At 38.0% G+C, this 13833-nt stretch overlaps 1 protein-coding gene across 1 annotated transcript in view; it reads left to right on the forward strand.

The window, feature by feature from the left end:
- ZSWIM6 (zinc finger SWIM-type containing 6) overlaps nucleotides 1-13833 on the forward strand; it is a 197427-nt gene that overhangs the window by 129076 nt on the left and 54518 nt on the right. The window contains exon 3 of the mRNA XM_059916442.1: nucleotides 13164-13312. Within this exon, the coding sequence (XP_059772425.1) occupies nucleotides 13164-13312 (149 nt within the window). The remainder of the gene's footprint in view (nucleotides 1-13163; nucleotides 13313-13833) is intronic.

The raw sequence follows: 13833 nt of genomic DNA on the forward strand, positions 1-13833 counted from the left end.
GCAGTTGTGGCTTGCAAGCTCTAGAGTGCAGGCTCAGTAGTTGTGGTGCACGGGCCCAGCCGCCCCGCGGCACGTGGGACCCCCCCCCCGGACCAGGGATCAAACCCGTGTCCCCTGCACCGACAGGCAGACTCTCAACCACTGCACCACTGGGGAAGCCCCAGAAGAATCAATATTTTGAAAATGACTGTTCTATCCAAACAATCTATAGATTCAAAGCAATACCTATCAAATTACCAACGGCATTTTTCACAGAACTAGAACAAAAAGTTTTTACAATTTGTATGGAAACAAAAGACCCTGAATAGCCAAAGCAATCTTGAGAAAGAAAAATGGAGCTGGAGGAATCAGGCTCCTGGACTTCAGACTATACTACAAAGCTACAGTAATCAAGGCAGTATAGTACTGGCACAAAAACAGAAATATAGATCAATGGAACAGGATAGAAAGCCCAGAGATAAATCCACGTGCCTGTGGTCACCTAGTCTATGACAAAGGAGGCAAAAATACACAGTGGAGAAATGACAGCCTCTTCAATAAGTGGTGCTGGAAAAACTGGACAGCTACATGTAGAAGAATGAAATTAGAACACTTCCTAACACCATACACAAAAATAAACTGAAAATGGATTAAAGACCTAAATGTAAGGCCAGACACTGTAAAACTCTTAGATGAAAACATAGGCAGAACACTCTTCGACACAAATCACAGCAAGATCTTTTTTGACCCACCTCCTAGAGTAATGGAAATAAAAACAAAAATAAACAAATAGGACCTAATGAAACTTAAAAGCTTTTGCACAGCAAAGGAAACCATAGACAAGACGAAAAGACAACCCTCAGAATGGGAGAAAGTATTTGCAAACGAAGCAACGGACAAAGGATTAAGCTCCAGAATTTACAAGCAGCTCATGCAGCTCAATATCAAAAAAGCAAACAACCCAATCCAAAAATGGGCAGAAGACCTATAAGTAGACATTTCTCCAAAGAAGACATACAGATGGGGGCTTCCCTGGTGGCGCAGTGGTTGGGAGTCTGCCTGCTAATGCAGGGGACACAGGTTCGAGCCCTGGTCTGGGAAGATCCCACATGCCACGGAGCAGCTGGGCCCGTGAGCCACAACTACTGAGCCTGCGCGTCTGGAGCCTGTGCCCCGCAACGGGAGGGGCCGCGATAGTGAAAGGCCCGCGCACCGCGATGAAGAGCGGTCCCCGCACCGCGATGAAGAGTGGCCCCCACTTGCCGTAACTGGAGAAAGCCCTCGCACGAACCGAAGACCCAACACAGCCAAAAATAAATAAATAAATAAATAAATAAAGTAGCTATTAAAAAAAAAAAATTAAAAAGACATACAGATGGCCAAGAGGCACATGAAAAGATGCTCAACATCACTAATTATTAGAGAAATGCAAATCAAAACTACAATGAGGCATCACCTCACACTGGTCAGAATGGCCATCATCAAAAAATCTACAAACAATAAACGCTGGAGAGGGTGTGGAGAAAAGGGAACCCTCTTACACTGTTGATGGGAATGTAAAGTGATACAGGCACTATGGAAAACAGTATGGAGGTTCCTTCAAAAACTAAAAATGGAACTACCATATGACCCAGCAATCCCACTACTGCACATATACCCAGAGAAAACCATAATACAGGAAGACCCGTGCACCCCGGTATTTGTAGCAGCACTATTTACAATAGCCGGGACATGGAAGCAACCTAAATGTCCATCAGCAGATGAATAGATAAAGAAGATGTGGTACATATATACAAAGGAATATTACTCAGCCATAAAAAGGAATGAAATTGGGTCATTTGTAGAGACGTGGATGGATCTAGCAAGTGTCACACAGAGTGAAGTAAGTCAGAAAGAGAAAAACAAATATCATATATTAATGCATATATGTGGAATTTTTAAAAATGGTATAGATGACCTTATTTGCCAAGCAGAAATAGAGACACAGACATAGAGAACAAATGTTGTATGGATACCAAGGGGGAAAGGGGGAGGGTGGGAGGAATTGGGAGATTGGGATTGACAGATACACAGTATTGGTACTATGTATAAAATAGACAACTGGTGGGAACATACTGTGTAGCAGAGGGAACTCTACTTAATGCACTGTGGTATCCTAAATGGTAGGGTAATCCAAAAGGGAGGGGATATATGTATATGTATGACTGATTCCTTGTGCTGTGCAGTAGAAGCCAACACAACATTGTGGAAGGAGCTGTACTCCAAAAATAAGTAAATAAATAAAAATTAAAAAACAAACAAAAAAAGATGTAATGGGCACTCACAGTTTGTTAAACAAAAAGTAACAGTGTCCTTTATTATGTAATAAAGGCCATTTATGAGAAACCCATAGCTAAAATCATACTCAGTGGTGAAAAGCTGAAAGCCTTTCTTCCAAGTTCAGGAACAAGACAAGGATGCCCACTCTCACCACTTCTATTTAACATAGTATTGGAAGACCTCGCCACAGCAATCAGACAAGAAAAACAAATAAAAGGCATCCAAATTGAAAGGGAAGAAGTAAAACTGTCATTATTTGCAGAGAAAGCCCTAAAGTCTCCACCCAAAAACTGGTAAATGAATTCAGTAAAGTTGCAGGATGCAAGGTTAATATACAGAAATCTGTTGCATTTCTATACACTAACAATGAAATATCAGAAAAAGAATGTAAAAAAAAGTCCTGTTAAAAATTGCATCAAAAAGAGTAAAATACCTAGGAATAAACTTAACCAAGTAGGTGAAAGACCTATACTCTGAAAACAATAAAACACTGATGAAGAAAATTGAAGATGATACAAAGAAATGGAAAGATATCTCGTGCTCTTGAATTGGAAGAATTAACATTGTTAAAATGGCTATGCTACCCAAGGCAATCTACAGATTTGATGCAATCCCTATCAAAATACCCATGACATTTTCCACAAAACTAGGACAAAAAAATCCTAAAATTCATATGGAACCACAAAAGACCCAGAATGGCCAAAGCAATCTTGAGAGAAAAGAACAAAGCTGGAGCTATCACCCTCCCGCACTTCAAACTATACTACAAAGCTACAGTAATCAAAACAGCGTGGTACTGGTACAGAAACCAGACACATAGATCAGTGGAACAGAATAGAGAGCCCAGAAATAAATTCACACAACTATGGTCAGTTAACCTACAGCAAAGGGGGCAAGAATATACAATGGAGAGAAGACAGTCTCTTCAACATGTGGTTCTGGGAAAGCTGGACAGCCACATGTGAAACAGAGATTAGAACATTTCCTCCCACCATAAACAAAAATAAATTCAAAATGGATTAAAGACTTAAATGTAAGACCTTGGAACCATAAAACTTCTAGAAGAGAATATAGGCAGAACACTCCTTGACATAAATCATGGCAATATTTTTTTGGATCTGTCTCCTAAGGCAAAAGAAATAAAAGCAAAAATAAACAAGTAGGACCTAATTAAACTTCGAAGCTTTTGCACAGCAAAGGAAACCATTGACAAAACGATAAGACAGCCTATGGAATGGGAGAAAATATTTGCAAATGATATGACCGACAAGGGATTAATATGTAAAATATACAAACAGCTCATGCAACTCAGAATCAAAAAAAATAAAAATAAAATAAAATCTTATATGTTCTGGTATAATGTTATAAGTCATAATTCTAGTTATTACTTTAAAATGTATATCTCAGAAATAACTAAATTTCCTTGTCAATTGCATTATTACGAACTTTCATCAAATCTTAAAAAAAAAAAAACCCACTCAAAAAATGGGCAAAGACCTGAAGAGACATTTTTTCAAAGAAGACATACAGATGGCTAATAGACACATGAAAAGATGGTCAACATCACTAATTATTAGAGAAATGCAAATTAAAACAACAATGAGCTATCACCTCACACCTGTCAGAGTGACAATCATCAAAAAGTCTACAAATAACAAATGTTGGAGAGGATGTGGAGAAAAGGGAACCCTCATACACTGATGGTGGGAATGTAAATTGTTGCAACCACTGTGGAAAACAGTATGGAGGTTCCTCAAAAAAACAAAAACTAAAAATAGAAATAACGAGACTTCCCTGGTGGTCCAGTGGCTAAGACTTCACACTCCCGATGCAGGGGGCCCGGGTTCGATCCCTGGTCAGGGAACTAGATCCCACATGCATGCCACAACTAAGAGTCCGCATGCTGCAACTAAAAAAGATCCTTCATGCTGGAGCTAAGACCCAGCACAGCCTAAATAAATAAATATTAAAAAAAAAAAAAGAACTAACATATGATCCACTCCTGAATATATATGCAGTAAAAATGAAAACACTAATTCTAAAAGATACTTGCACCCCAATGTTCATAGCAGCACTATTTATCTAGAATAGTCAAGATGTGGAAGCAACCCAAGTGTTCATCAACTGACAAATAGTTAAAGAAGAAGTGGTATATAAATGCATTGGAATACAACTTGGCCATATAAAAGAATGAAATTTTGCTACTTGTAGCAACATGGATGGACCTAGAGACTATTATGCTCAGTGAAATAAGTCAGACAGGGAAGGGCAAATACTATATGATATCACTGATATGTGGAATCTAAAAAATAATAAAAACAAATGTATATAGCAAAACAGAAACAGACTTACAGACACAGAAAACAAATTAGTGTTACCAGAGGGGAGAGAGAAGGAAGGGAGGGGTAAATTAGGGGTATGAGATTAAGAGATACAAACTACTGTGTATAAAATAGATAAGCAACAGGGATATATTGTATATAGCACAGGAAATTTATAGCCATTATCTTGTAATAACCTTTGACGGAGTGTAATCTGTAAAAATACTGAACCACTATGCTGTACACCTAAAACTAATATAATACTGTAAATCAGCTATACTTTAAAAAAAAGTAACCATATCATTTTTTATTCCATTTTGTACTTGTTAAGAACTTGGAGATTTATTCTTGTGCACATACTTGTTCCAAATCTAGCAGTGAGTGACAGTTGGAGTTGTTTGATGGAGGCCTCATGTCACATCTCTCTTCATTTTGTTTCTCTGTGGAAGGTCATAGTCCTTGTAATTGGGCTTGCATTAGCAACCAGTTTGTGCAGTTATCCTAGGGAGATAATTTTGTTATTACAGGCATTATCCTTTCTACTGTAGACCGTTCTGGTGTTGACAGTTGGTGAAACAAAGGTATGACCTACTACTGGTGGTCAATGTAATTAGCAAATCTATCTATAGGACAGAATTAAAGTTGCTTTAAATGTGCTATCTCAAAGTACAGTAGTGTGAAACTTAAAAGTAAAAAAAAGAAAAAGACTGCATGTTGAAAAGATGTATGGAAGTATAGAAGTATCTGAAGATAAAAAGACAAGTACTCACTGGCTCCCAACAGCTCCCCAGCCTTAGTCTCCAGTAGCTCCCTCATTCCCTGGAAACCATGGCTGACAGTGTGGTTTAGAGTCTTCAGAGGCGGGTTTTCTTTGTGCACACACGTATGCAATTTTTAAAAAACAATTTTAAAAACTTTTTTTTGCAGTTTCTTTTTTCTTTTAATATATCATGACTGTCTTCTCTTGTTAGTACAAATAGGTCTTGTACTGTGTTAACTGTTGCATGTAGTATTATGTACTCTGGATATATTTAATCATTAACATACTGAAGGATTTTGAAGTTGTTTTCATTTTTTTCCTACTATGTGCAGTGCTACTGTGACCATTCTTTGTGTATGTGTGGATTTGTGCAAATGCTTTTGAGGAATAGATTCTTAGTAGTAGAAATGCCAGACCAATTGGTATCGGCATTTTGGGTTTTGTAATTGCTGCCAAATTTCCCTCCAAAAATTACCAGTTTTTCCCTTAAGTTTTAATTAGACCTTGATGTTTCCATAATATGATTTTTATTTTGTTCTAAAAAATTGTTGAAATATACAATCATGTACACAAGATCATCTTCACATGAAAAAACATTTTAGCAAATGAGAAGTAATCTTAGGACTTCTGTCTCCTAATTGGGAGGAGTCACATCTCTGACACGTCATGTATTTGATAGGGTAATGCAGAGACAGCCAAGTTACTTTTAGCCCAATACCCTTTATCCTTTCTCTTTTCACCTCCAAATCTTGCCTTCCCTCACACCCTATAGCCATCTCTGACACTACCCCAACTCTCATAATTTTCGGAGAATTGTTACCAGCTGTGATCAGTTTCCTTGCCATCCCTCTCTCCTTTAACTGATCCTAAGTCTTCATGTTGGCTAGATGAGCTTATTATTCCCATCTCCCTCCCTGTAGGTTTCTCTTACCTCCCACTGTAAAAGTATTCAGAGTGTTTAAGAGCTTAGAAGTTAGACAGCCTACATTAGAATTCTGGTCCCTTTGCTTTCCAGCTCTTTGAGTGGAGGCAGGGAACTGAATCTCTTCAGGGCTTTGTTTTCTTATTTGTAAAACGTGGTTAGGAAAGAGTGCCTATTTCATAAGGTTAGGAGGGTTAAAAAGGAGTAAATCTGAGTTGCTATATCTCCATCATTGTGATGTGGCAGTTGACGTGAGTCTTCAAGACAGTTGAGGAAAATATTTGTGAACTTTTTTTTAAAAATCATCTTTAAAAATAATCTGAGCAAACCATTCTTGAACCTTGCAAACATAGTAGATCTCTCTTAATAAATCTGAAGAGTCAGGTTATGTAAAAATGAGACTTTCTGAGAACTTTGCATTTAATTATTTATGATTGTGTACCAAGTAATTGCTAATACATTAATACATTTGTTAGCTAAGTTATGGAAAATGACTTACCTCTTAAGCACTCTATGCATATACTCTGAATTTTTTAAATGAGCATTGGTGAATGTACAAATATTTTATTGCTTTTTATCCATATAAAATACATGATTATTTCTGTACATGAATAAGTATATCATTGAACTTCTGAAGTAAATTAAATGATAATAAGAGATGAGTAATAAAGTCAGGTGAGAGGAGAAGAATAGAGGAAGGGCTATAAACCCTGACAGGCCTATTTGAGTTCCCTGAGATAATATCCTGATTACCGTGCTACTTATTTATTTCCTTGGAATTTAGCTAAAGGGAAGGTGGCTTGTTGAGGGAGCAGAGCCTGGTGCATGCCAGGGCTCTCTCTGTCATTAGCCTGCAGGCTAAGGAAAACAGGTTGTCCTCTAACAGCTCCTGGAGAGGACACCACACTGCTTCATGGCAGTAGAATTACATGGACTGACCATTGAGAATAGGTGATAAAGGATCTGGCTCTTTCAGCCACCACAAAATTGTATATTGAAATGGAGGCATTAGTCACTACCTAGAAATGGGGATTTCAGTAAGAATAAAATTTAAAGCTTTTCTCAAGTGTGTGTTTATTCAATGCACATTATTTTTCAGTGGTCTTCTAGTTCTTGTCCTCTCTAAAGATTTTTTTCTGAGCCTGAATCTCTCAAGTTTGCTGCCTTGCCTTTCCTCTCTTGGTGCCAATGGTTGATGTCAGGATTTTGCCTTCAGCTTATAAGACAGGTGTACTGGTGTCTTTGTAAGCCACAGACTTAATGTTTCCTATCTTTAACAGCAGGCACTAAAACTGTAGGAGATGGCATTCTTCTATAGGTCCTGCAAAAGAGGCTGAATTAATCACCTCTGCAGTGTAGACATCTGCTGCCTGCATTCTGCCTCTGTAGACTGAATTTGACAATTTAATTTTAACAAAAAAGAACACTGCTACATAAATATAAAACGCTTAAAGCATTATTTGGACAACAGTGTTACTAAAGCAGTTAGGTCACAGTTAAGATGAAGATGTAAACTAAAGCCTTTCACTTCTTGTTTGAATTTGTTTTCCAGCAGTTTAAGAAAAGAGAAAGCTTTAAGTTCCCCATTAGAACCCAAAGCTGTGGAAAATTCCACATACCAAACATAGTATAAGCCAGTTGTGAACATGTCTTAATATCTCAGTTTAAAATTTGCAGAATGATTTGGTGTTGCCCAGTGCTTAGAAGTGACCGTTTTTGTGACAAGAGACAGATATCTCAGTCAATATGTCCTAAATTTACTTCAGTCAGTACGCTGGAGAGGCGTCTGTCTGATGACTTAGGACCCTGAATACTTTTCAAAACTAAGATCCAAAATGTGCCACCATGTTTAAGATTCTCTCCAAATATAGACTAGTGTTTCCCAGCCACACTCCCCACCTCCACTGCCCCTGCCTTTTTATCTGTGACAAAGATTCTGATTCAGTAGGTCTGAAGTGGTGCCTAAGCATCTGTTTTTCACGGTGTGCCTCAGGAGTTTTGATATACTCCTAATTTTGGGAACCGCTGGGGTAAGAGTTTTTGGCATTGGGGTAAATCAAAACTAAATCAGAACCAAATCAAGTAGCAGGCAGGGAAAGCCAAAGACTTGGACAGTCGTCCTTCTTGTCTCTGAACTCTCCTTTGCTCTTCTCCTGTGGCATTATGTAAGCAAGGTAGGAGAGTGAATCAAATCCACACACCCTAGCTGGGAGTGAGAGATAATTAAACTGTTTCACTTTTTTCAACAGATAATTTCACTTTCCCTGAAGGCTTGAAACTTTGAAGAATTAAGCCTCAGTAATAAAATGCTCACAAAGATTAATTATACACTTGTAAAAGTTATAGCATTTATAATTATAAATATAAATAAGGGTTAAAAAATATGATAGGTTTTAAAACACTTTAATGGATCATTTAATTTACATACACAGGTTCTGGTTCCTGCCCAACTGGGGGAATATCTAATAGCAAATGTATAAATACATGAATTATGATTCTCTTTGCATACCTTTCTCAAAGCTAAATGCCGAGAGGTTTGTCTTTGATTATAGACAGCTGTTAACAAGTAGAAATAAGTTTTGCAAATCTACATTTTATACAAGGCTTGGGCAATACTTTAATGCATGTAATCAAGACATGTTAGGATTTAAGTGTTTAAACTTTGGCATTAAAGTTTAATAAATAGGACTTCCCTGGTGGCGCAGTGGTTGGGAATCTGCCTGCCAGTGCAGGGGACATGGGTTCGATCCCTGGTCTGGGGAGATCCCACATGCCACGGAGCAACTGGGCCCGTGCGCCACAACTGCTGAGCCTGAGCTCTGGAGCCCGCGAGTCACAACTACTGAAGCCCGCACGCCTGGAGCCCGTGCTCCGCAACGAGAGAGGCCACTGCAGTGGGAGGCCCGCGCACCACGGCGAGGAGTAGCTCCCGCTCGCCTCAACTAGAGAAAGCCCACGCACAGCAACGAAGACCCAATGCAGCCAAAAATAAATTAAAAAAAAAAAAGTTTAATAAATAAATTTGCTCTTTTGGGGGGGGGGGTTGTTGTTGTAGACATTAATTTCCTGGTCTATAATGTAAAGTGTACATGTCTTTATTCCTAAAATGTTGAGCTGTGTTTAGAGTAAATTTATGTTTTATTTATCAACTGATTACTTAATTTTTTATTCCTACATTATAGAAGTTTAGGGTTGAGGAAGTGGTGGCCTGTCTTTGTGCAGTTGTGTGTCTGTGTCTGTGAGTCTGTGTCTGTCTTTCTCTAGAATCAAAGGGATGAGCTAGATTAGGGGTTACAGATGTAACCCCAGTAGTTAGTTAACTCTTCACAACGTTGTGTGTCCTTAAATTTTCCTGTAAAAGAGAAACACGCTAACAGATCTCAGTATCCTTCCTTAAATTTATCTTTGATTTACGGTTGGTAACTGCTGCCTTGGTACCTTCAGGGTTAAACTTGAGCTCCAGGGTTCTGGGATATATTCTTCAGCAGGGGAGAGAAATGGGAGACCGGATTTGGCATTGTGGCTGTGGACAAGTCGTAACCACTCTGAACCTGTTTCTTCTTCTGTAGAAAGGGGATCAGAGCTATACTCACCTCCAGGGGACATTGTGAGAAGAAGATGAGATAATGCATGTGAGGATACTTTAGCAGTGGTTCCTTTCTGTTAGGATTCCTTTTCTTGGTAGGGGTGGAATGTATTTATGCCTTTCTCTCTCCCTCTTTTCCCCCCATTCCTCCCAGTACTTGATTGCCTGATAATGGCAAACACCAGCTAGGTGTTAGGAGGTAGTGGTGAACAGGGCAGATATAATCCTTGCTCTCTGGTAGCTTAAATAACTCCCTACTTGGAACAGCTTTCTCTGCCTTCTGGAAGAGCCAGTTTCTCCTGCTCTTCCTAATAGGCTACTCGTTCCCATTGCTATCCTTCCTTATTCTCTTGCCCAGCCTTTAAGTGTTGGCCTTCCTTAGGGTTCCATCTTAGATGCTCTCTTTACCCTGTATTGTGTCCCATAGTATATCCAGCTCCCTACTTGAAATTCTGTCCCCTCTTCTTGGCCAGCTATCTCAGAGGTACTTGAAATTCACCATGTCTAAAACTGAACTCATGGACTTCCCTGGCGGTCCAGTGGTTAAGACTCTGCACTTCCACTGTAGGGGGTGTGGGTTCAATCCCTGGTCAGGGAACTAAGATCCCGCATTCTGTGCGGTGCGGCCAAAAATTTTTTAAAAATAGTAATAATAATAAAAATAAAATTGAGCTTATGATCTAAACACTGTCCCTCCCACCCCCGAAACTGATCCTGCTGGTGGTCTGTGTGTCAGTGAGTTGTCCAGTATTTCATCCAATTGTTTAATCCAGAAAACCATGTCTCTCTCAGCCCCCTGATCGCCCATATCTCATATATCTACTTCTTCACCAAGTTCTTTTGCTTTTATATCCTGAATTTCTGTCAAGTTCTCCATTTCTGTTCTCACTGATGTTTTTTAAGCTACCATTATTATCCTTTCTATATTGTATCATCAATATATCACCCTCACTGTTCCACTCTTAAATATTTTTGCTCCCTATCCATTCTCCACACTTTAGAGATATTTTTAGATACATGAATATATTCATGTGGTTTTAAGATTTTAAAAGTATGAAAAAGGTATTCAGTGAAGAACGTCCTTCCCTCATGTAACTGGGTTGCTCATTCTAATCATTCTTACAAGATATTTTATGCATAGGTAAGGGAATACTAACACATAAGCTCTTTTTAAATCTTCTTTATATAAATCTTCATTTACATAAAAGGTGGCACAGTATGTATACTTTTCTTCACCTTGATTTTTTTTTTTCATTCCACAGTATATCCTGGCTATCTTTCCATTGTAGTAAGTAAAGAATCTTCACATTCATTTTTATGGCTGCATAATATTCCATGACAGGAATGTTGAAATTGATGTACATCAGGACAGAACATCTTTTACTATCTAGAGTATTCCATTCTTCCACTTTGGATAACCTTGTCATGAATTCCTATTCATTACTTTTAGGGAGAAAAACTAAGCTCCTCACTTGTCAGGGCTCTCTGGCCTGGCAAGAGTTGTCCCTTCTCTTCTCTAGAGTTGTCTTGTATTGCTCTTCTTCCTTATCATCTACTTTTGAGTTGCATGGACATGGACTATCTTTTGTTTCATCCACGTACCATGTTCCTTTATGCCCGAGACCTCTGCCTAAGCTCTTAGTCTCACATGCAGACCCAGTGCTTCCTTTTCCTGCCTTAATTTATCTTCTTATCTATTTAAAGGCAGATCTCAGCTCAAATTCCATTTCCTCAAGGTATGCTTATTCTGCCAATTCAAGGCCGGGTCAGAGCTCTCTGATACGATCTCCTGGCACTTTGTCCTCCCCTATGAACAATTAGTTCATTTATTATTGTAAATTTGTATGTGTGATTATTACATTTGATATTTATTTCACATACTTAAAACAGTGTTTCTCATATAGTGGATTGCAACCCATTATACATTATGAAATCAGTTTTAAAAATTATGACAGACCTTTTTAAAAAATAAAATAGTATAGAAAATATCAGACCTCTTCACTTACAATAAGGGTATTTTTTCATTATACCTTTGCTTCAGATTAATAAATAGGTGTGATGATGTAAGTGTCCAGATACACAGGTGTATTGAGTATGATATAAATTATATTTCTTATTGTGGGTCTTAGTCAAAAAAGTTTGAAAGCCATTGAACTAGATGGTAAATTCTGTGAGGAGAGGAATTCTATTTTGTACCCCAGTCCATCCCCAAGTCTAGCAGAGGGCACTCACTCAGTAAATATGTCAGCTGAATGAATGAATGCACACTTTTTCAGGGAGGTTCACAGACCCATTGTCTTCCTCCTAGGGACTAATGGACCCTGGTTCTAAGCACATCTTAGTGATCATTTCCTCGGCCAATTGAGTCTGCATTAGATCATTAAAAGAAAAGAAGTGTAGAACCACACCTACAAATGTATTTTTTTAAGGGTTGATAAGGCAATGAAACACTATTGAGAAGAGATTTTAGTTTTTGTATTACTTATGAATCTTAGGCCTTAAATACCATTTTATTTTATTTTATTTTATTAATAAATAATGAAACAATTTTCACCTGCCTAAATATCTGGGGAATTTTTGAGTTTCTAAGGTAGTCTACACACAGGGCTTGTTAGGTAGCTGTTATCTTTTATGCATACTTCAGCAATAAAATATTTACGCAGTTTTGGCAAGGTGATACTACAGCCTGGTTTAGTACAACAGCTGCACTGCCTGTTCCCATGTGGCTTGATTTCCCTTTTTAATCTTTGGTTTTCTGCAACTAAAGACTTATGTCAGCGTGTAGTTTATACAGCAGCAGATAATGGTGAAAGCTTCTTGAATTAACATAGTAAAGAGAAATACGCTGCTGAGTTTACTTTGTTTCATATTTTTCTGATGTCTCTGAAAAACATTTTACTAACGTGTCCTACACAGTAGAGCTTTTATAAACATCACATATTTACAGTGAGACATTTTTGTGAATTTTTTTTTCTTTAGAGAACCTGTAAACTCATCTCCAACGGTATAGTCTCTGATCTTAAAAAAGGGAAACCTCTCAGCTCTAAAGTCATCGCCCTTTGGCTTAGCACAAATCAGCAAAGTTCTGGCAATAAAAGAATAATTTTTACATTTATTTTCGGTCATACATTTGTATGTATATTGAAATTGAGATTGGATTAAAAAGTGTTTAGGCAAAAAATACAGAATCTTAATTCTTTTCGAGTTTATTATCAGAGCCCTTTTAGCCCAGAGTTTTTCCTAGCATATGTGTTATTTTTTTCTTTCTATTTCTAGGTGCTCCTGATCCAACAGCAGGTGCTAGTATAGATGATGAAAACTGCTGGCACTTAGATGAAGAGCAGGTTCAAGAACAGGTTAAACTGTTCCTTTCCCAGGGCGGGTACCACGGATCAGGGAAGCAGCTTAATTTGCTCTTTGCAAAGGTATGACTTTTTATTTTTAAAGAAATATTCTAAATATATACATTTATAGAAAGTATATATGATCATGTTTACAATAGGATAAAGGCTTCTTTTTAAATTCTTATTTATTTTTTTAAGAATTGGGAATTCCCTGGCGTTCCAGTGGTTAGAACTTGGTGCTTTCATTGCCAGGGCCCTGGTTCAATCCTTGGTTGGGGAACTAAGATCCTGCAAGCCATGTGGCATGGCCAAACGGGGGGTGGGGGGAAGAATAGACTAGGTTATTATCAACCATTAGAGACTTCTGTGTTGTAATGCAAGCATTAATTTACTTAGGTGTCTTTAGACAAGATATGGGCCATTTTTGTCTTTCTCAGCTCTTATTAATAAAATGGTGGCAATTTATACAATTTTGAAAAACTGTTCAGTACTAAAAATAAAATAGCTCAATGTTATTTGAAATGCCATCTTTTCAAGTTTTTTCTTCTTCTAGTTAATTTTCCCAAGTAGAGCATACCTTTGAATATAGTCCTTAAGATGTG

This window comes from Balaenoptera ricei, chromosome 3 (genome assembly GCF_028023285.1).
Source record: "Balaenoptera ricei isolate mBalRic1 chromosome 3, mBalRic1.hap2, whole genome shotgun sequence".
NCBI lineage: Eukaryota > Metazoa > Chordata > Mammalia > Artiodactyla > Balaenopteridae > Balaenoptera > Balaenoptera ricei.